This window comes from Poecilia latipinna, unplaced genomic scaffold (genome assembly GCF_001443285.1).
Source record: "Poecilia latipinna isolate Pla-1442-1.1 unplaced genomic scaffold, P_latipinna-1.0 Scaffold772, whole genome shotgun sequence".
Taxonomy (NCBI): Eukaryota; Metazoa; Chordata; class Actinopteri; order Cyprinodontiformes; family Poeciliidae; genus Poecilia; species Poecilia latipinna.
The window spans coordinates 1-24,451 of NW_015113388.1; the positions used below are offsets into that span (position 1 = coordinate 1).

At 39.1% G+C, this 24,451-nt stretch overlaps 1 protein-coding gene across 4 annotated transcripts in view; it reads right to left on the minus strand.

Annotated features, from left to right (window-relative positions):
* Positions 1–613: 613 nt before the first annotated feature.
* The window catches only part of LOC106955869 (NHS-like protein 1), an 82,948-nt gene continuing 59,110 nt past the window's right edge, over positions 614–24,451 (minus strand). For 3 of the 4 annotated variants that reach the window (XM_015046297.1, XM_015046299.1, XM_015046298.1), the window contains exons 2-4: positions 9,447–9,599; positions 4,298–4,425; positions 614–948 (exon numbers count right to left, since the gene is read on the minus strand). In XM_015046297.1, coding sequence (XP_014901783.1) covers positions 655–948; positions 4,298–4,425; positions 9,447–9,599 — 575 coding nt within the window. In that variant the 3' untranslated portion in view covers positions 614–654. Of the gene's footprint in view, positions 949–4,297; positions 4,426–9,446; positions 9,600–13,922; positions 14,249–24,451 lie in introns of those variants that run through there. The other variant, XM_015046300.1, reaches the window with a different exon arrangement.

Consider the following 24,451-nt stretch of genomic DNA (forward strand, 5'->3'; position numbering starts at 1 on the left):
ATGTTGTTTCAATCATTCTGTGCTATCTGGGTCCCTTTCTCTGTGCTGTGTGGCTAGCTGGTGACAAGCTGCGGCGCGTCAGGGAAGCTGGATTTGATAGGAGGCCAGATAGTGTCTCTCAGGCTTCTCCTCAAAGTGACAGTAAAGTCTCTGATCTCTCCACGAGTCTGCATGTGCGCTTTGGAAGTTCGCTCGGCGACCTGAAGTGACAGCAGCCAAAGTCAATACTAAATGAGTGGAGTGAGACCAGATTAGGCTCTGATTAGTGTCTGCGGGAGCAGCTGTGGGTAAATAATGAATAGTGGAAGAATACAAATAATAGGAACGCTTCCATTTATGTTTTAAACACCAAATCTTGCTAAATGAGATGTTCCTATTGGACAGCAGCGGAATACAAATGACATGCTAACATGGTTATGTCAACATGTTTTGCTGTGTGTCAAAAACGATGGGGATCTGACAAAGTCAGCAAGAATCTTCGACCTCTGGATAAGCTGTCGACAGATTTTCACACACAAACACTCACTGACACATGCATAGAGGAAAGGTGAAGGTCAAACCCATTCAGGTAGGATGGAATAGGAGATGGAAAGTAAACCTCCGTGACCGACAGATTTATTTATTTTTGCCTAAGTGATGCGATACAGTTCCTGATTAGTTTCTATTCAGCTCAGAGAGAAAAAGAAAAAACAGGCGAGGGAACTTGTTTCCCTTCTGAGCTATAAGAAAACAATGTAACACACCTGTAATGTTGATGGGCACCACATCTGTGGGCACGGCCTGAGCCGCCTGCCTCATCTTCTCCTCCGGGGTCGGGAGGGGCGGAGCCTTGTTCCAAACCACCTGCCCGTCGACTTCAGATGCCTCCCCCGCCTCGCTCCCACCCTGCGGCGTCGGGGATCTCACGGAGAGCTGAGATTTGTCATCCTCCGCTGACGAAGCTGTCGACTGGAGGAGGACAACAAAGCAAGAAAGGAAAGTTTAATGCGGCGGAAAATACGAAGCTTAAAAGAAACGGTGAGAAGCAGCAGGAACTAGTGCGACAAAACACGGGAGGGGAAAAAAAATGTGACTGGAAATTAAAAAAAAAAAAACTCCAGATACTTGTCTTAAATCATCGATTGAAGGCTCTTCGTGGATTGACCTTTCAGTGTTTCTGCTGCTATAAAGATGTTTTACGATCAGTCGGATCCAAATGAAATCAGCCTGTTGACCAAGCAGCTGAAGATGGCGCAATAAAAGCTGCAGGCCAGCAGCAAGGAGAGAGATAGAATCAGTCAAGCAGTCAACTGAGCTGGGACACTAAAAGCCCTCAATCGTAAAATCGCACAGGGGAACAGACAGCTATGTTAAACTGAGCCATTAGTCACCAGCAAACCAGTCATTTTAACATCTTTGTGTTTTCATCCAGAGGAAAACAATTCCAAATAATCCTGGAGAGATCCCTCCACATTCATGGTCTGTTTGTTTGTACTGGATGTAGGGGAGGGTGATATGGAACAAATAGAAAATTTCTGAAGAAACTTAAATGGGGCCTGCCAAAGTGTGCCCGTCGGTTGGAACCCAGCGTTCTGATGCTACAAATTAGCATCAATGCTAAAGGAAGCTGCAATGTAGTCAATAGCATATGGAGAATCACAAGCATGTTGAGTAACATGGACTTATGACATTCAGTGTGTTAAAATTAGCGTACAAGTTAAAATGAGCCAAATTGCTAACATTAGCCTAAATGCTGTCAATAGCATGTGGGGCATCGCTAGCGTATTGTTATACATTTACTTCCTCCATTCAGTATACTAAACGTGACTAATAAAGAAGAAAAATAGCTAATATCTATTTTTAGGGAAAAGGCTAATGCTAATGGGGAGCAGTGAAATCTAATGTTTGTGCTAATGTTAATATAATAATAACCGAAAAGAGAGATGCAACTTCCATCATGAATATAGATTAGCCAAGAATCCTATAAATTACAATGAAATACTGCTACAGCCGGTGGGCGCCGGAAGTAAGACCCACAATCGTTTCCCAAGTAAGAAAAAAAAAAAGAAGAAAGAATTCCTTTAAGATTAACTTATTTTGTTGATCCGGAACGCTTTAAAAATAATTAACTATTTGCATAGTGAATATTTATTGTCAATGGTGTAAAACTTTTGAGTAAATGTGGTGTTTAATATTCAGTGTGGCAAATTTATAAATCTTAAGCTTAGCTTCAGTTTGTGGAGTCCACACACCACTGACCAGAAAACGCTTTCTCAGCCAGAAAGGAGCTGATCTCCGATTCGCTAAGGCTGGAGTGCTAAATGTGCTTTCACACTCTCTTCACTGTAGTTTGTGTGAAACTGCTTTTAGATTGCTTTTTTTTTCCTTCCACCCACTACAGAGGGATGATTAGTTTAACTCAACCAATTCAGACAACCAAACTCAGTGATTGGAGGACAGAAAGAAAAGCTACACAAACAAACCCGGGCTGATTCCGAGAGGCGAGGAAGAAGAAAAGCTGACCACAAGTAAAGGACTTTTCTCAGTTTGATCATGTTGGCTATCCGGTGCTGCCAATGTTGACAGGCCAAGATGTTTAGGTTCATCTTGTTCATGTTCTCCCTTCTTAGAATAATGTTAGGCTTTAGTTAGGCATCAGAATGAGGCTATATGCTCCTGGTAATCCTTTGAAATCAATTTTAAGCATTGCAGTTTTATTTGAAAAATTGATTATTGGGTTTACTTTAAATACATTTTGAATCCCGAGGATTATACAATGTGCTTTACTGGACAGGAAAACTATTTACTCTTCAGATAGATTTTAAATTATTACAAGTCTGACTGATTTAAAAACCTTAATATCATATAAAGTAGTTTTAGCTCATCACTGGTTACAGATTTTGGCAATTATTCCTCATATGCAAGTCTAGGAAGTCTAAAAAAAATGTGAAAACAGGAGCTTAATGAGGGATTATTAGGCAAACAAGGTAACAGAACAAGGGAAGGGCAATTTTAGAGAGGGGGGGGGGAGCAGAGCGGTACTTTGGTAACAAGAGTGGATTGTTATCTGCATTTTCTCCAGGTTAAACATGAATCCAGTTTCCCTTTCCTAAACAGACTGTCAGGTTGAGTTAGGATCAGGACAACAAGTAATGACGGCAGGGAAAGGAGAGGGCAGACAGCAGAACGGACAACAAGCAGACAAAGAGGGCAAGAGTGGAGTGGAACTATGGCTGGGCCTGTTGGAAGTAGGTTAGTGTGAAGAAGTGAAAATGACGAGAGAAAGGGTGACAGGTTACAATAACAGTGTTATAAAGGTCAAAGGTCAGAGCATCCTTAAACTGCAAAATAGAAGTAAGCTGGAACATAAAGTCCAAGGAGATAAATACAGAACTCAGAAAATTTACTTTATACTGGTGACAGAGTACATGAGTAACAATATAAAAATTTCATGACCAAACCTCATACTTTTCCAGACTCAAATTAAAGTTTTCTATCCAATCGTATTTATTTTTTTTTGCCCAAATACATTCATGCTTAAAATTGAATTTATTTCAAATAATTCTATTGCGACTACACTTCAAACGTAACACTTTTAAAACAAACTTTCAGTAGGACTGATGGACGGCTACGTAAATTTAAATGACGGCTACGTAATTGTATTAACAAGGGGATCAATTAAAATTTGTCGTCCCCGTAAGCTTGGACATACAAATATTTTATTTTATTCTCCGTTTATCACATCTACCAAGAGTTACAACATAGTTGGTTTGTTTCAGACTATATTCTGTTTATATTATGCGCCATTTACAAGATACGTTCAATAATCACAAGTATTAAAGAAAACTTACTTTGTTTAGCTTCATAACCCTTGTTGCTCTTGTTTGTATTTTCTCAATTTTCTATTTCCGCTTTTTTTCTAATTTTTTTTTCTCCATTACTGCAATAAAATCGCTATGAACAAAAAGCACACCACTCTTAAGTCTGTACAAAAACGAGTATTAAGTGACCGACACCATTTCTGAAAAGCTAAATAGATTAGCAACTCAGAAATGTCTGAAAATATGTATTTTTCTTTCTAGCCACTAGAGGGCAGACTAAGCTTGATTTCAGGCTTTCATAGCAGGCTTCTGCAGAACATGCTGAGATCATTAAATCATTTCAATCAGTGAGTTTCACAGCATGGACACTGCAAAGGCAAAGAGGATTATTATGGTCACAAAGACCACAATAAGAAATTACCTTACACCGCACTGCTAATTCAGCAACTTTGCTAATGTTAAAGACAGCATGTTAACTTCCACATCTACACACATACCTTTCTGTCATTTTCATCATCCTCGTCATCCTGTAGGCTGCTGGTGGACTGTTTGGGGTCAGAGAAAGTGGGACCCTGAGAGTAGTACTGAGAGCTCCGGAAGCCATCTTTCCTCAACTTATCACATTCTGGAGGACAAAGACAGATAAAAAGCTTTTTTTAAAAAAAAAATAAAAAAAAATCAGTGGCTGTAAGAAGGTGACACCAAGGTGTGTTCATGGCTAGCTGACAGCATTCCTACAGCTTGAGTAGAAATGTACAATTAAGATTGCACACTTTTCAGTTTACAAAGAGTTTGTCTCTAATCAAGGCACTTAACTCAATTTTAGCAACAACTGGTGAACGGAGATTTGTTGAGATAGACAGTATTTCTCTAGGGACCGAACATCATTTTAACTTATTCAAATACCAGCAATAGAAACACTTGCTGCTCTGAGCTGGATTTTATAACCTATGACCAAAAAAGAGAAATCTTGGGTGTTGTGAACTGTCTTCTAGCACACTTTTTCCTTCCATTGAATTTCCTTATAATATGTTTGGACACAGCACTCTGAGCCTCTTCAGCATTGACCTTTGAGGTCTTACCTCTCTTAAGGAGGATATTGTTGACTGTTTTGCTGGAAAATCTGCAATCTACCCAGGATTTAATATGAGCCATTGCTGACCATATCAATACAAAAATCATTCTTGTCTAATGTGATACTCTTATTTTGAAAGAAACCGAATTTAGTTTTTACATTGTATGAACACTCTAATCATTAAAATCAATACAAACAGGTTTTTTGAGACCGATGAATCTTTTCTGACTTAAATTACTCAAAGTAACTAATTATTTTTTAATGTATTGAAATTACAACACATTAAATATTGAGCTTTTCATCTATCACCCCTATTTTATATGGCACGCATATCTGCTAAGAACATTTTCTGTTGTCCAAAGAGGAAAATATTGTAAACTGAGCTTGTTTTGTACATCTGACAGTTGTGTGAGTGTGATCCCTTTTGTACTCTGCCAAGTGCTGCTTCTGTGTCTTTTTGTCACCACCTGCTGTCATGAGGACATGATGTGCGTGAGTGTATGTGTGTGTGTGATCTGAAGAGACGCGTACTTGTTTATGTGGAAGCAGAGGAGGTGATATCAGTTTCAGTCTGTCACACACAGATGGCACAACCATCCCTCTCTCCCCTGCTTCCTCCTGTTCACTCAGGGGGCATTTAACACATTGTTGCTCTGTTTGTCAGTGTCTGCAGTTTTCCTTTTTTTTTTTTTTTACTAGCGCATCCTTTGTTTTGCTTTTTTATCGCACAACTTTTTGAGTACAGCACCTTATGTATTCAAAATCAAAAAACTCGATTTCAATCAACTTGCTTGAGCCTCGATTTAATGTCACATCAACCAACATCCGCTTTTTTTTTTTTTAAGTATTTTCTTTTTACCCCTTTTGAAGCTTTACTAATTAAGACGAATGTAAAAATAATAATTAAAAAAAAAGGCTTTCACTTTATATACTTGTTTGTTTTTGATACACATGCAGAACCTCTTGATGAATTCTGGCTGCGTATCAAAGTGAGCCCACCTTGCCATTAGCTTGGCACCTCAGAGATCCTCCTTTTGATCCCGTTTTATATTTAATTCATCCCCGTAGCTAATTACAGACTATCCCCGATGGAGAGACACACCGATGCATGTATAATACTGTCAACTAATGGAGCCTGATGGGGCCAGCACACAGAGCTAATGTAAGAACAAGCTGATGAGGTGCCAGTCAGTGAGATGGGAATTAGAAAAGGATGATGGTAATTAGGAGGATGACAGAGAGAGATTGGTGGAACATGATTTAGGGTGGCTGATTAAAAAAAAATAATAATACACCAGAGAGAAGTGCTTCTAGTTGCTAGGCAGGATGGAGGAAGAAGCAAAAGAATAAAGCAAGTAAAAGATGTTCCGTGTGTTTCAAAGAATGACTAGATACACTGTCTAAGAAGTATTTTACATAATTATAGCTAAACTATTACATCATCACATCTTATTTCTTTTCTTTTCTTTTTGTTGGTGAATGTACAAACCTATCCAAAGAAAACAAACAATCTGCCAAAAACCGCTAAACAAGTATCAGATTAACTCTGAGCAATTATATTCTAATGCACAAGCAAAGATTTCTACAGGACGGTGCAACATTGCCACGGTACTACGGTACTTTTGTACTAAATGCATTATAACTGTACTTTTTCTTTTCCCTGTATTTGCAGCAGGTAGGACAAGCCACTCATTCACACTTTAATCTGTGTCATAATTTTCCATGTTTTAGGCCCAGTCCACTCCAACGCAGATATTTCTGCTGATAGTCTCTGTTTACACTTCCTGTACACATGCATGTTGTTTTTTTTCCCATTCAATAAAAAAAAAAAAAAACTTCCATAAAATGGAAAAAAAAAAAAAACCACAGGCATGTGTTTAGAGGTGTATGCTGGTGGAGCGGTGTTTAGATTTTAGTGAAAATGTGTAAAACTCTCCTGTATTCTGTTGTTCCAGAAGCTGAACTCAAATAATTAAGTTTCCTCCAGGCAATTCAGTTCTTGAAGGGACTGAATATGATTATATTTAAATATTTTTGACTAACAAACACTTTATATTAACATCCTAACGACTGAAGAATCGGAAGTTCATTAACTTCAACCGGCTCACAAGTTTCATCATGTGAAAAGGCCTCATTTTGGTGTCAGACGGACACAAAGTATTGATTATTCAGAAATGTGGAGCAGTAAGCAGGGTCATGTGTCTATGTACTGTAGCTGGTTGGAAACTGTGACCAAATCTTATTTAATTAACCTTCTTTCCCCTCATTTACTCTTGCCCTAAAGCATACAGTAATTTCCTCTGGGTCACAATCCAACCACAACTTTATAATAATGAAAAATATGAACCATTTTGTGCAATAACGATTGCACAAAGATACAAAAAATAAAGTTTATAACACTCAATAATGATAGTAATTTTCTTTTCTCCTGTTTTTAATGTTAAATGTTTGTATTGTCATTTGAAGTTACATGTTTTTGTTAATTTTAAGAGAATTCTGAATCCAGAGGTGGTTTTGGTTTTAGAAAAAAAAAAGGAAAATTGTTCACTCTTCAGACCTATTTCAATAAACTGATTGATTTAATATAATTTAATGAGATTTTGACTTACTCAAACTGCAGGATGCGTGTTTGTGTGTGTGAGACTCAAATAACAGATATCAATCACAGCTTGTGATAATAAGGTATTGATTAGAGAACAGTAATGTATTTTAAGTCATCGACTATTAAACTGAGTGTGAAAAGACGCATGGAGGGTATGAAAAGTCAAATTGTTGATGGTATTAAAAGCCCAAAAGTACAAAATGGTGACATATGGAAGGTCTTTTTAGCTACAAGAAAACTGAAATTACAGTACAAAGTTGTGACTGATGTGCGGTCATCAACAAAGTCTTGCAGGCCTCCTGGAATTGGACAGGAACTTTCGTTGGACACCTGTTGTCTGTCAGATGGGACACCTGGGGGTTTGGGACGGTGTTTGGTTATGGGGGTTTCCACTCAGGTGATGTTTGTGTGGTTTTCTGCTTAGCAACATCAATATTTCAGGGAGTAATATCTATTAGTAATAGTTCAAGGGTGAAACAAAAAATGGGAAAAGAATCAGCAGCGAGACAGGGACTCCAAAAACTGAAAGCATCGTGTTACAACTGCTTGTTCCCCATTTGCTCCGATTTCCCACCATTAACTCCAACACACAAGGCCAGACCAGAGTGTAAACGTTCTGTTTACAGTAGTTAGTAGTTCAGCACACACGCACATGCACGCGCACACACCTGCATGGGCTGCATCGACTTCTCTCACGGTTATCTGAGCAATGAGGCGATAAGGAGGATTTTCCAAAACGTCTTAGCAAAACCAGTTTCGGGATTCACCGGTATTCCTGCTTCCCGTTCTGGGAAATTGATGATTTTATATGCACTGTTGTGTCTGTGCTGCAATGTGACTGCATGTGTTTACTGAGCAACAAAGGTGTGCCTTGTCGCCAAGTGCACCGGACAAACAGGAAGGAGGAGGATCTCACAGTGTTGTGTTGCTGGATAAACACAAAATGACGTGTTTGGACATTTTTTACTGTGTCGCACACAAAGACTTGTTGCCTTGACGCAATGAGAAATGCTGATCTCTGTCTACTGTTCTAGTGGTCAAACTTAGAGCTAGTAACACATTTAGCCAGTAACACATTTATAATTACACAGAAAACTTGTCCTTTTCAAAGTTTAAATATCGTGAATCATTTGCATTTTGTTGTTTTGTTTTTTTTATGACAAATCTATCGTCAGAGCTAGAAATTAAGCAGCACCTTTGCTTATGATAAATACCTATTTTAAAATAGGCTAAATGTAAATTATTTCAAGTTAATTTACATTCTCTCCTTTGACACTCCCTTTTCACAAGGGAGAAATTCAAATCATTCAAGAATAAACAGGACTATTTAAAGGATTATCGTTTGCTTTTCATTTGTTTGATTTTGATTTTATGATTCATAAATTCATAGGAAAATATGAGGACATGAAACCTATATTAAAACAGAGATGCAACAAGAAATATAATGTAATCAGAAGATTGACACCTGGTTCAACCCTGAACAATGAGAAGCTGGTTGGACACCAGTTTGATCTTTGTCCGGTTACTGAATGGACCATATTAAACACAACCAGGTTCTGTTGGTAGTTATGCTCTTCAATGTGAAGGTTGCAACTGAAAGAAGACGCCTCCATGTAAGCCACTTTCACTATTATTGAGTTGTTTGAACTGTGTTTTCCAAGTCGCATCAAGACATGTCTACGTTTTATTCAGGCTGCAAGAGAGCGAGAGAGAGCAAGGCTTTCATTGGATAACAGGAAGGATGAACAAAGAGAAGTAAATCTTTCAACCTCACTCACTGAACAGGCTAGCTTCAACAGCCTTTAAATGAATGCTCTACTTACTCTATTTTTTATGCAACTGATGTTAACTGCCATAAAAAAAATGAAAAAAATATTACAATCAATGGACGACCTAAGAAATGGTCTAACAGTGCATATTTTGCAGCTTTTGTCAAGGCGTTTCGGTGTTTAATTTAGGCGACATTTACCTCGCAAAGCAGTCTTAAGGTTGACTTTTGCCTGCCGGTGAAGGTCTTCTACACAGGGTGGCCTGCTGCCGGGGAGGAAGACATTCTCCTGTTGATGCCAGGGAGCCGTGTAGTGAACCGTCCATTTGCTCTCCTCGTCCAGGTTAGACACAGCTGCAGAAACAACAAACATCAGGTTATGAACTTTGTTGAATTACCTGTGTGAATTATTTTGCATCTAAAGTACCAAGTCCCACCATCTATTTTCTCTGGGGAATTGTAGTATATTGATGAAAACAATCAAAAATGCTAATGTAAAGTCATTATGATTTTTTATTTTTTTTTATCAAGAAGGGTGCCTCGGTATATCTCCTCTAAGAGAGTATTTTGCCACTTCTCTCTCCTAGTGTTACTTTGGTTTGGTCAGGGACATTTTTTACTACAGTAAATTATCCCAAATAGTATCTAGAAGCACAATAAACTGAAATAGGTTGTAGTATAAAGTCTTTATAAGGCAATATACAAATGATCTTTGAATTTTGAGCGTTTTAACAGTTACTCGTCTCCACAGTTTAAGAAAAATATGGAACTGCCTAGGGAAATAGTTAATGGGTAAAAAAAAAAAAAAAAGAGTTTGGCTCCCAATAAGAAATGGGAATGGGACGAGATGAAATGGCAAAGTGTGGGTATGAAATAAGGGTATAAATTGGTAACGACTGAAAGTGATTGAAGAGTTTGTTTACACAAACTGGCGGAAAAGAAGGAAAGAGATGATTTAGGTGATCTTCTAAAGAGGTGCCAGACTCCCCTCCATCAACTCGACACTTATTTGAGACATCGCAAAAAAGTTTCACAAGTCAGAGGGGGAGGACAGTTACAGCACCATCTAGGACTGAACTAAAACCTCTATTCAACCGAGCCCTTTTCAACAACAAAATGTTCCTCCAAGAGACAGATGTGAAATGAACAGCATTGTTCCAAACAGAAAACTAGCCAGACTGAAAAATGCTCACTATAGATAACCTTCAAACTGCGACTACGTGCCTTTTATCAGACAGACGTTTTCTTCACGCCACTGGAATGAAGGAATTTCTTCCTAATCTGTGCATCCATTTCCATCAGTAGCCACCACTACCTCCCTTAATGAATGTAAATTTGATTTGGACTCGTTAAGCTTACCAAGTGAGCGCAGCCAGGCCAAGGTGGGCGACTGTGGATGTAGAATTAACTCCATTTAGAGCAGCAACTGTTTCGCCTTCATGACCACTACGACTCTGAGAGATCGGCACAAGTCCCGACCGGAGCAGGATGAAGGGGGCCGGATCACAGCAGTGGATGTAGGTGTGGGGAGTGTTTTTGTTCTTTCCTACACAGGTGCAAATGAGCCACAGCATGTGTGTGTGTGTGTGTGTTGGGGGTGGATGGAGGAACTAGTGGGTCAGAGGAGGGGGGGGAGAGGGGCGTAGAGCTACAAATGAGTCGTTAAATAACATGTAGTTGCTTTGATATACAGTTAAACTTTTACTATGTCTCAACACTGATCATTACCAAAAGGTGCTTCTGTGTGTTTGACATTCATGAATTAATGTCTTTCTACCTCAGAGGAAATTGGTAGCAACTCTTAAATTCGGCACCTTCATGCCTCCACAGCTCATTCATAAACGTTCAACCATTCACCGCTTAAATGCTGAAGAGAAGGTTCATTGTAATTATTCATGTCCCGTCTCCATTACTTCTTTTTATCAGTTCCTCCATATCTGCTACGCGTGCTTTGCATGTGGTCATGTTGAATTGCAAATGGCCGGTACAGGCGAGGAGTCTGGGTTCCCGCCGCTCAACATTATTGTTGTCAAATAGAACAGCAACATGGGTGAGCTTTAAAACCAAAATTTTTAAAAGTGAGGCAACACAAGCATGGCAAATGTGGAGATTCACGCTGATTGGTTACCATCGCAACAGGAGGTGTTTCTAGGAGTAGTTTTTCTGGAGCCCTTATTGCCCTATTGCGACTCCACAGCATTTACCAAAGTAACAACAAATTATCAGGGTAGAATTTTTAAATGAAATGTTGTGGTGAGAGGTTGCCAAGCACTTTGAACTGGTTTAATTTTTTTTTAAACATTATGCTATAGTCATTTCTGCTCATAGGAGACTTTGTTCCAGAAAACTTGGTTTTGTCTGTTGAACTTCAGGAAAACGGCAAAGCAGCCAAAATGGAGTTTCTATAAATCAAGGCTGAAGACACGCATTGCCGTTGAGCAACAATAACTGGAACACCGATCAATATATGTGATGTAAATTTGGAAGTGATTACCATGATGGATGGCATTTGATATAATTAGTTACTGTTTTATCTTTTTAGCGTGCAGGGTTTCCCACAGATGGGCTACCAGTCTTTACTTGCGCCCCCACCAGGATATGCATTGTTTGTTAATTTATTTTTATTTTATTTATATATTTATTTATTTATTTTTCATTTGCCTGATTTCAGACTTTATAGTTGGTTACCTAGTGATATTTTTCAGATTTCCTGTCAACTTTAAACATTTTTTTTTAACCCAACAGCGCAACAACCCATCCAACAGGTGGGTTGTTGGATGGCTGCCCTGGCACCAGCGCTAACAAAGCTTAGCAAGTTTTCTGGGGGAAGCCCCGAGCATGTAAAACACTTTGAACGGCCTTGTTACTAAAACATGCTACACAAGTAAACTTGTCTTGACTTGACTAGATGTTAAATCATTAGTCTGTTTACAGAAATCTATGAGCAAAGAATGTAAATCCTTTATTCAAATGTAAAAGTTTAGGGCTTAAGCCCTTCATTTATTTATGAAACACAAATAAATTATGGATCATTAACAGATTTTTAAGTAAAGCACCTTTGCTGCTCTAAGTTTGTGTCATTTAGACTCCTTTTGAAGTGTCTTTCAGGCATTATTAATAAAAGTATGGGAAAACTCTGTCGTGACAAAAATACTCAAATTATTTTACACCACAACTTATCAGATCATCCCTCAGCAGACTGTGAATAAGGGCTGATTTTAAGCTAATCAAAGATTTCACGTTCTCCTTTATTTTTCTGTCACTCACACACACACGCACGCAAGCACACACACACACACACACACACACACACAGATGGGACAGGTAGCCCCTTCCCCCAGCCTCCTCTCCTACCATGGGTTTTGAAAAGAGTAGTGACCAGACCAAGGACATGGAGACTGGGGACACAAAGCCTGTATTGTCCCACCGCATCAGTCTCCACATCAGGCGGTTCAGTGCCACAATAGCCCCTAACTCCCAAACACACACACACATAGGACACTGGCGCATAAGTCTTTTTGAAAGTTCAGTAATCCCTCTGTCCACCGACATCCCAGCCCTCCCTAGGCTCCTACCATATAGAAACTGGGAGAAAAGAGGCTAGTGAGAAGTTTGAGGAGAATGTCATGAAAACCGGTAATGAGAAACAGGCTGGAGGACAATGGGAACATGGTGGACAGAAAACAGTTTGTACAATATCTATGTTCCCTCTACACTAAGTCCTTTATTTTGCTACCCTCAAATTAATACAAGTTACTGACATTTAAACTACATTCATGGTTCTCCACCTGCAGACCCAAATCAAACTGGTGGGACTGGAGACGTTTTTAGTTGTACTCGAGAAAAAATATGATACAAATTCTTTGCAAACAACCAAAGAAACTTTGCAGCGATTAAGTTTGATGTGTGAAATAAAAGTTGCCGTAAACTACTAAGAATATCTTGGAGAAACATCTTGAGCCCAACATAAAAATTAACTGGTCATTTATTTTCCAGGGTACAAAATATGCTGCGAAGGAGCTTTTATTTTAACAAGTGAGAAAAGTAAAAGGTGGAGGTAATGATTAACAACACCTCTGCCTCAACTTTGACACAATTATAAGCTATAAATAACCTGCAGATAAACTTTTCAAGCAGCTTGTCCTGCGTCAAGGAGGTTTAAGTCCTCACGTGCGTAGTACACACTCATTGATTAAAGTCGTGCAATATTATCCTAAGAGTATTAAGCACAGTTTACTTCATCTGTATGCTACATATGACTTTAGTATTTTCTTTACTGAATAAAGAACAAAAACACTACATTATCTCTGAAAGTGAAAGGAATCCAAATCATCTGTTGTGATTTAAAGTATCTTCATTTTCTTATCAATGCTGCGTATCAGTACCATGAAATCTTTAACCAAAGGTTACCTGGTAACAGGGTGAAACACAGCGGAGGCAGCGGTAAGGCAGAATGGCCACAGGAGACTATTAGTTGTAATGAAAATCATTTAAACATTATTAATTGAAGTATTTGTTGTTGTCTTTTTTCCCCCTTTTGCAGAAGTTAAAACATGAACAGCTGGCGGAAATCCATATACAGAGCCAAAATGTTGTTTTAATCTGATGACAAACAGCAAAAACGTTTAAGATGTAGCCGTTTACAGGATCCAAAGGAAAAAGAAGAGATAATCTTACCCTTCCTCTTGAAGTACTTAATTACAGATTTCAACGAGGTCCCAATGAACACCATTATTCCGACTGAGTGTGATATTCTTTAAAAAAAAAAAAAAAGTGGCAGAAAATCAACCAAATCCTGGAATAAAACAGGGATACAGGAAGATGAAGGTGTGCTGCTGAGGACGCTCACATTCTCACAAGTCCACGCGGGCGTCTACTGTGCTGACAATACGTCTCTAACCCTACATCGCTCTACAAACACACACACACACACGGTCCACCACTCCCCCACCCATCATCAACACTACCACGCCTCCAGCAGCCAGTCCAGTCCTCAGAGAGACACACACACACACAGCGGGTGGAGGGGGGCAGCCCCGGCCCCTCTCCTTCTCTGTGTGATGGTTACCAAGGAGTTCTGGCAGCCCAACCCTTTACTTCTCATCATTACAGATTCGTCTGCAGCATCTTCGTGCATCTACGCTGACAGAGCTGAAAGTCAAAGCTTTTTGTTAAAGCGCACAAGCTTTGACAGCTGATAATTATTCTAATATGTTTAGTTGTTTTTTTTCTTTCCCAAGCTTTCCAACTTGCTCTATGACTAAAACTCTATAACATCAGGACACTTAGACACTCCTACAACCTGGAAAATAACATGCATCAAATCACTGCAGTCACATTTATCACGTTTAATATTAACGAGCAATTTTTAACTCGTAAAAAGACCTTTGTGTCTTTTCAAATAAACTCATTTCCCTCTATCTGGCTGTCCCTGATTGCTGTGTTCACATAAAACCATCGCATCTGTGCTACATAAAAATGGACCCAACGTCCAATCTCTGCAGAGTCTGTAGCACACGGACTCCAACACCACTCTTTCAGACACACACCCATTAGTTTAGCACAGCCCCTCCTTTAGTAGCCGTATTTAATTTCAGCCAAAGCGGTTGAAAAATAAAGGGAGGTGAGGCTGAAGAGGTGCAACAAGAGCTCGAGTCAGACAGCAAACGATCCCCGACTTTGTGTAGAAAGGCTTTCGGTTCTCACTGCTTTCTGCATCGCTCATCAGCGCTTTCAGTTCAGCTTTAAAATGCAGAGACAAAAGAATGCTGGCAATTTGTCAGAAGGTCGTTTACAAAGCTTGTTTCTCTAAATTCTTAAACCTTAAAAAAAAATTAGGTTTAACTGGAAATGATACCAAAAACTATGCCTGATGACACTTAAAGAAAGCTAGTGAAAACATCAGCGAGTGCCCCTGTAATTTCAGAGTTTCATATCATTAAACTAAAAAAAAAAAAAAAACAAAAAAAAAAATGCGTAATGAGCCAACAATTCAGTGACCCAAATTTAGTTAAAATTATCAAGTGGCTGTAAAAAACTGAGCAGGGAATGACAATCCCAATAAGAGGCTCCTTAACCAGAAAGAAAACACATTCTCCAGTATCTTCATGCTGTTCTACACAATCTGTAATTCTTGTTTTGTATAATTCAAGACACCTCTCTGTATTAAGCAACGAAGAATGCCAACACCATAAATTATTTACAGCGTGGAGGCTGTTATTGTGTGAAGAAGACTGACCCTCGATTTGCTATTGAAAATGCTGGATTGAAAATCTCAGAGTTAAGAAAAGGGTCTACCTTCTGCAGACTGCGCACACCGACACAGATGTTTACAGTTGGCGATGCCGTTGGCGCTAATTGCACTAATTGCCAACACGAGATGCTAAAGAGATCTCAAACTGTACGGTCGCCATTGATGCATGATGGCTGACATCTATGGTCTTTAAAAATGAATTGAAATAGGCTAAAATCAGCATAGGTAAGACAAAAAATCTACAAAAATCTGAGCTCGCACACAACCAGTAAAGACTGATTTTGCAGTGTTAAGAGTTGGGTAGTTAAAACCAAGCTTGTACAATGCTGAGCTATAGAAAACATTCTTGACTACAACTTTGATGTCTCACATCATTGTAATGCTGGACTTTAAGCATTTAATCAGACTTAAAAAAAAAAAAATCTGATATTTGGATATGTCCTTAGGTTTCTTTGAAACTTTGAAAATATCACAACAACTTTACATTCTGCATCATATGACTTAATCAATGCATTACTAAATAACCATACACAACCCTATTTTAGACAGCGAGCAGCGTGGAAGCATTAAGATCTTTGCAATAATGTTACCTTCTTGTTTTGCTGATAACCTTTCATGCATGTACACTGTACCTCACCATGCTCGGCACGCGTACAGTATTAGTGTAATTTATGCAGACGCGAGCTCAAGCAGCTTCTGTCATTAGAGGGCCTATTGTTTCTGCAGGAGGCGTTAACAAGCACGCACCCACTGTCTGACAGTCAGGTCAACATCTCTATCTGCTGATGGAGCGAATCTTCGAATCTAGGCCACCTCCTGGATTAGGGATATCCATTCATACGTTCATCTGCTGCGCCTTGCTGAAGAATGGAAGCCCCCACATTAGCCCAGCCCAAACACTATAAATCTTTCATCTGTTCATACTCCAAGCAGCATATGAAGGAAGCCTAAAGACTGTCTGGAAACCCTAAGGCCGAGGAAAAAAAAAAAAGAAGGAGAAAACAGATTAATACGATTAATGTTATTAAAAGGGAGTCCTATTAATATTAGTCCTTAGACATTTACTAAATTCAGATTATAAAAGCGTAAGCGGTTGTAATCCTTTTTTCTTTTTCACACAGCCAATCAGTTTAGTCAACAAATAGTGAAAATTACTTGCAATGATTTTCAGGAAAATTTCAGGAAAAGCTTAAATCTTGAATTTCTTCTCCAACTGAAACCAGAGGCGTTTCAAAAAAAAAAATGTGGTGACAGGAAGGCATTTAAATTTGCTCATTAAATTGTTTAGCAGTTGTGTGTTAAAAACCCTTTTAGCATCATATCCCATGGCAACACTGCTGCCATCTTTAAATACTTGAAACACAGTCATGTCAAAAGTTGGCGATGAAAAGAAAGAGGGAGAAATCAGTGAGAGGCAATGTCTTAACGTCTCAGTGATTTACTGCGGCAACAGAGACCAGGCAAAGACCGATGAAGGACCATGGATCTTCCTCCTGTCGCTGGGCTCGTATTTTCTTTGTCTTTCCCATCTTGTTTTCACACCCCATTTGGATCTCCCCGTCAACCTGGCAGAGGCAGCTGGACAATGTCTCTCACATTCGGGCCCGCCTGGAGAACAGTTGTCTACAAGTCGGAGGGTCGGTGGTTTAATCCCAGGGTTTCCCAGCACAAACCTCAAAGTGTCCTTGTTGGAGAAACCGAACCACACACTTTGCTGGATGTATTTATGGGTGTGTGACCGTCAACCGTTTGACCTCTGTGGAGGTTCCTGACCATGTCTAAAATCTGTCAGTTTCTGCATGTTTTTTTAGTATTTTAAGCACAACTTTTCTCCATGCAGATATTTGTACAAATGTCATGTTTTAAATGCAGGGGGAAAAAAATCAGACTAGACGACAGATGGACAGTCGGACGCACAGATAGACTGAGGGACGGAAAATAGTGGTTGGACGGTTGGATGGAAAACAGATGATGGTTGGACGGTTGTGTGGACGGACGGACAGATGGATACGTCTTACAGTGACTTCCACGCTTTTCCATACTGTTGCCTAAAGTAGTTATCAATTTAAGGAGCTTAATAAAGCTGTAACATCTGATGTCTAAACGGGCACAAACCTCGTCACGTCTCCCAGCATCTTTCCTAATTACGAAGAGTGAGTGAAGCCGATCCTTCAAACCCTTCAGCTCGGCCTGAACCACTTTGAGTCCAGTCCCTCCTGCCATCTCCTTTCACAAATCCCAGTTTTTTCCCCCTTTTCTTCAAGTGCTTTCATGACAGCTAATGTACTCGAGTGCTATTGATTTTACCTTCCTCTCTTCTCTAGTGAATCCCCTCTAAGGCTCAAACCTTGCACGTCTTTATCTCTCCTGCAGAAAAAAAACTAAAATTTCCTGCTACATTTTGCATCAGTGCGAGAGCAGTTTTAATTTTCTTGCACTTTAATTTAAAAAACCCCCAACTACTTTCATCACATACACTTAACCAAAGCAGTGACTATACCAAAGAAACACATGAAGCTGTTTTGCATTTCTCTTACATTGCCTCTATATGTTTTAAATGAAAATCAATAATTCATAAAACGCAAAGCGTTTATTTGTTCACTAGCAGTTTTCCATTTCCACATAATCTGAATGAGAGCTAAATAGTAAGGCTCAGTAGAAACACGATCGCTTTGCTTCTCTCACTGCTATAAAGGAAGACATGAATAATATATAAGCAATGAGTCAGAGGGGTGAGACGCACTAAAGAGGTAACATGACATGATCACGGTAGAGGAGATGAAACTGTAAACGTCTGATCGATGCAATGGACGTAGTTCAATGTGATAAGGTTCTAGAAGCAGGTCTGAGAACATTTATGGAAAAAAACATGGATCTAATAAAAAGAAAGAAAAAAGTATTGCATCTCCTCTCCTCTGGAAGTGCAATACCCTCATTGGAAACTATGACCGAAACAACATTTTTGAAGTTTTTTTCACCCTTCATAATGAAAAAAAAATTAATTAATTAATTAAACCATGAACTAAAACTTGTGGAAAAGTCTTTGCAGATCTGCTGTTGCAGGCAGTTTTACATATAATAAAAAAAGGGCAGTTAGAAAATTTCAACTTTTAACACCAACTTTCACTAAAACCCGACACACACAGGAGGCGAGGTGACAGACAGACTCTGCTGAATAAACAAGTGCTGAAAACTTCCCGCCCAACACTAATGATTTTACCATCAGGTAAAGTTCCCACACCACACCTCACCACACAAACGCATTAATTATATACACTCCCATACCCACTTGAGTGAAATTTTCTCATTCAGCAAACCCAATATTTTCATCTCAACTCTCCTGTTTCCTGCAACTTTTCCATGCATTTCAGTTGGTATCTTCAGTTCTTCACCTTAAGCATTTTGCATTCATCCTTCTGCCTGACAATAGTATGTTTTAGCATAACTTGATTAAAATTAGAGATGCACTCATTGAGATTTTTCTTAAACAAGATTTTTATTTTTATTTTTTTTAAGTTCTGTATTTTCCAATGTACTAAAGCACACACAAGAGAAACACGCAGGTGATTTAATAAAGTTTTCAGTTTTAATTCAAGCTGAAAATGTGAGATTTATAAGATGACAAAAATCCATGTTTGCTGCAAAGCTAATCTTTATCAGATTTGTATCTAGCACAAAAAGTGCAGCAAAGTACACGTCTGGTGTTGATGCATTTATTGCTGAAAATTGAAGGAACACAATTCATTTTAGAAGCAAAAATTGGATTCTTTATTTCCCAAAGCAGCCGACAAAGAGCGGTTAAAATGAAACCATGATCCTCTGGGAGGTTCTGTGTGAACATTTTTGGTACAAAGTGTAAACTTCTATAAGGTTTCTGCAGCTTAAACTCTTGATTTAAGGTGAAAAGAAGAAGAAGAGAAAGAAGAACCAAGTCAGCATGTGTGTGTGTTCTCTGTTGAAAGGCAGGGGGTGAGGGGGGCACCTTTTATAAGCAGCTCTTCTTTTGTGATCCATGAGAAAAAAACCTTCACATTTGAAAGACAAACTGCTAGCTACGCCCTCCTTTTACAACCAACGTTGCAAACATGATCGGACCCGCGTTCTCCGTGTTTGTGTGGTTTCATTAAGCTGTTTTGATGTGGTGACAGGTACGTTGCTGGATTTTCCGTATTTACCCTAACACTGCAGAGTTCTCAAAAACTTAATGTGCATTCATCCTCAAGATGCCTTTTTAAAACACCACACAATACCAACGAGGTGAAAAATCAAAGCGAAATACAAAAGGAGCAGAATTACGCAGGAGGTGAAGTAGGATTCAAATAAAAGTTGAGAGATCATTTGATGTGGTAGGACCTCAGATCTAAAGCTCGACTGAAAAGGTAGATGTTTGAAGATTAAAAACAAAAGAAAGATGAGATAAAGGTAGCAGACGGAAAAGTCAGGGGTGTATAGTAGAGGGGAAAAAAAAAAAAAAGAAGAGATGAAAGTGTGAATCCAAAACACCCATTTGTAGATCTGGATTGAATAAAAAAAAAAAAATACACAGAGGAAGGCATACACACAAACATACACCATTGCCCAGCATGCTCTGCAGTCATGTCTAATTTTCTCTCCTCCAGTGTCCGACCCCAACGCTCAACAAACTCCTTTGAAATTCAAACCAGGATGAAAAGGCATGGGGGGGGGGGCGCACTGAGAGCAGACAGAGGATGGGGCTATCTCCGTTTGACTGTGTGGACAGGCAAAAAAGTCAAACTGTTTAGTCTAAAATGAAATCTCCCAAAACAAGGTTGAAAACAATCAGCAGGAGAATCGGAAAAATGACAAGATGCACAACCGTTGCAAATTCACTTAAAAGGCCTGCTTTTGTTTCCTAATGTTCAGCGGGATAAAGGAGCAACCCAGGGAGTTAAAATGCTGTTGTTTCACAAGAAGACTGATGGATTTTTGGAGCTTTCAGACTATGTGACAGTCATGTGGCTAATTTAAGACATCTAATACCCCGTCATGGTGCATTTGTAGCCAACTGTCCCTGGCAACGCCGTTTTAAGCCACCTGCCATCTTACTTCGCTGGCTTAGCGCTGACAGGACTATGAGCTAAAACTAAAACAGCAAAAGCCAAAACTCTAGACGTCTGTTATGTTATCAAGAGGCACAAGGACATTTTTTTTTTTCTGTCGTGCATAACTAGATTGACCATCTGGAGATTATAGTTTAATGCTATCTACACAGGCCTACCAGTGGTCCAGTAATTACTGGCTAAATAAAAAGAAAAATGTTCTGCCCTACCATTAAAGCTTGATTCCACAGACAGAGTGCAAACAAAACATTTCAGCGTATTAGCTTTTGGTGTGACATTTCAATAGCGTCTGCCAATGGTCAATCTTTCGTCCTCAGTTTAAAACAATTTTTCTAAAGATTCCTACCACCCTCGAGCTTGGTGATGACATTTACTGCGCATTATTTTGTCTCACTTCCCTTTTTATTTTGGGTAACAAGAAGACATTCGAATTTCACAATATGACAGAAAAAACTAAATAAAAAAAAAATACTAACATTTACAGGAAAACGTGAAATTATATTTCTTAAATAATGCAATGACATGATTGTGAGTAACACATATTTTCCTCACTATGTTCTTATAGTAAGCACGTTGGCCTCTACGATCAAGACCAGGTGTGGGAATGAACAGCAGCAAAAAGTCAATCTAACTGGACAAAAATATAAACGAAGCACTGAATCAGCAAAGCTAGTTAAAACAACAATCGGGCTAATTTGTTTAGTTAAGTTTCATAGAGGGGATACAAATGTATTGATTACTTTCTGACGTTTGGCCAATTACCCTCCTGCAATAGTTCTCCTGTTCGTTGGTTGAGTGGCACCACTGGGACCAAACACTCACACAAAAAGCAGGTAATTATTTTAATAGACGAAACACAGCTAACAGACACAAGTGCATTGCTCTAAAATGAATTGTGATAACATATGGGTCCATCAATATTTTCCTCCACCACATAAGCAGACCTGAACGACATGTTTGACGTGATTCTTTAACACCACTGCAGTAACACAACCCTGCGATTACAATAGGATCCTTTACCATCCAGCCATGTTGTCTCCACTCTCATCGACTCTCGGATTTTCTGATTCTCCGGTGACTCCATTGAGGATCAGCCACATCAATAACCACATTCTGGTTTTGAGGGTAAAATCTATGACATAAGATGACTACTCTGCATTAGACTGGCATAAAGCAATCTTTATGAGGCTGTAGATGGACGTGAACGTCATTGCGCAATTGTGAGTAAGTGCCTGCAGCAATTTTTGCATTTAAACAACATAGAATGAGACACATGAGCCTGGATAATATAAGGAGGTCAGCACCATTGTGCTTCAAATGTATTAATATATATTCTTTATCGGTTTGTCCTGTTAAAATAGAAGACTGTGGTTTCAGGGGAAAAAAGAGGTGGAGGGAAGAAACATTGAAAGTGCCCACAAACAACCCTACATTTTCACACAGCCGCACACATAAAACAATATTTTGGATTCCACCCTGGTTTCCTGCCCTACATTTCAGCACCAGGTCCGTCTGCTCTCCTCTCCTGAGGGGGTTTTTGTGTGTCTGCGTTCCCTTCCTCTTCCTTCACAGCACCAAACAATCATTAATTCAATTCTATAATTAACGTCACACCTGAAATGCGATGAATCCGACCTTAGACAAAAAGAAGCGATACGTCGTGCAGAACTTGCTGCGGTCCACACAAATTTAGCTTGCCATTTTCAGTCATTCCTGATGAGATGAATACAAAAAAAAATAAAAAAAATCCTGAATTTAAACTAAAAATGTAACTATTGTCAGGCTTGAAATGGATAACATGCCAAAATTAGAGACAGACCCATAGCTGGATGTACAGATGGAACATTTAAATGATGTGATTAGGAGTTAGGTCTGCAAATACAAATACTTCTTCATACTAATTTATTTTTCTACACTCGTCCAGCCATTGAAAGTACTTGAGTTGAAACCCATCCTTTGACGGAGAGAAGCCTGATAAGTGATTGTTATTTACTTAAATGACACTTCAACTGGATGAGGCCCCTTTGCATGTTGCCATGGCCGCAAACATTCGGCTCCTGCTGATGCAAAAGTTTTTGTTTTTTTTTGTAATTTAGACTGAGACAGCAGAGACAGGCCGAGCTAATTTAGGTTAAGTGGCTCCGATAGCTGAAGGGCACAACCCAACAAGCCGCCTGGAGCTAGCCTGTATCACACTGAGGAAAACCCTGGCAACATGTTTCTATCAGGCAAGCATAAGGACACCACTGGAAGGTGGATTAAAGCCACGCACCACTTAAAATGTCAGCATGTGTTTCATCTATAGCTTTCCTTCAAGAGAAGAAATGCTGGCAACCCATGCTTTGACCTATTTCTCACAATGGATCTCACTTTCCATTGCGCTGCCCACTGCAAAAAACAAACCGTCCAATCAACAATCAGAAACAAAAATAAATGACCGACAATCACAGCTAAAGGAAGTGGGCGAGACAATCCGCCCGACAATGGGGACACAACTAGAGGGGCTGGATATGAGACTGGATGCCGGCTCTGGTGGCTGGCATCGATTCTTTTTTTTTTTTTTTTTTTTTTTTATCATAATGCATGACTGCGTTTGACACAGCTCATCAGACCTGCAACATTGATCCAGTCAGTGCCATCTCTCGGTTCATCGCAGAAAGTGTTACGAAGATCACCTATTCTCCATAAAGATTAGGGAGAGAAATATAAACTCTGCAGCCTTCAATGAGACATAAGACTTGAAATCAGCTCTGATCGATTCACTCCTTCCCCAGTCCCTAACCCCGGTTATGTCATATATCTTATATTGCCCCATTCCTACCTCCACCCCAGGACTTTGCTGTTTCATGTCGACTATTTTTGATTTGCTGTCAAATCGCAATCCTCAATTATTTTGAGGATTAATTTCAGAAACTTTTAGTTCTTCTTTGCGGCTAAACTTTTGTTTCTTCTTGTGTTCTACTTATTTTGGTTAGCATTCCAATCAGTACGATGTGCAAAAACTATATTCATAATATTGATAGGCATGCATGAATATTTAAACACAGCTTTACAAAGACAAGAGAGTGTCTTCCATAGGCATGCATGCCCTTGGGTGAAGGTCAAGTCGGTGAGCTCAAATGTAAATGATCTTCCTCAACCTTAAAGAAGGTTCCACCAAATCTAAAGGGCCATTTCACTTTTTTTTAAAGGTCTACGAATTTAGTGAAAGCACAAAAAAAAAAGAGGAGGGCAGGAGGTTTCGCATTAGTTCGAGATTGGTCAAATGTTGGCTGAATTATGCAATAAATACACAAAGTATACAGTAAAAGCCAATTTTATTCATACCCCTGGCAGATTTAGAATTAAATATTTTCATTTTCTAATAAAGTTCTTCTGACTGTGTGTAATTATAATGTATTGGGGTAACCAATTCTAGATTTCTGACTTGAATCGGTGAAGGGATTTTAAACTTAGAGTGACGATAAGGAGACTCTTTGACCTCAAAAAGTTAAACTTCAAATATGAATGCCTCCTTTTATCTCCAGTTTTTGGTTGCTGATTTACAATATAACCCACCAAAGAACTTAAATATAACATCCTTCAAAATAAACTGACCAGGATCAGTTGACCTAATATGAGCAAACTGTGTGTTGTAATCCCTGTTACTTATTTAAAGTCGTGCTTTGTGGTCCTAGGATAATTTGTAGAGTTATGCAACACTTACAGACATACCGCGCCTCTGCAGTAGATCTGTCATGTGAAAATTTAGGAATTCACTATTTAGAGGTGTGCATGAGAGCACATGCATGCGTTAACCTCGACCTCTACCAATGATAATCCCGTGTTTAGACCTCGTCTGAGGGTTAAAAAAAAGCATGACCCCGAAATCT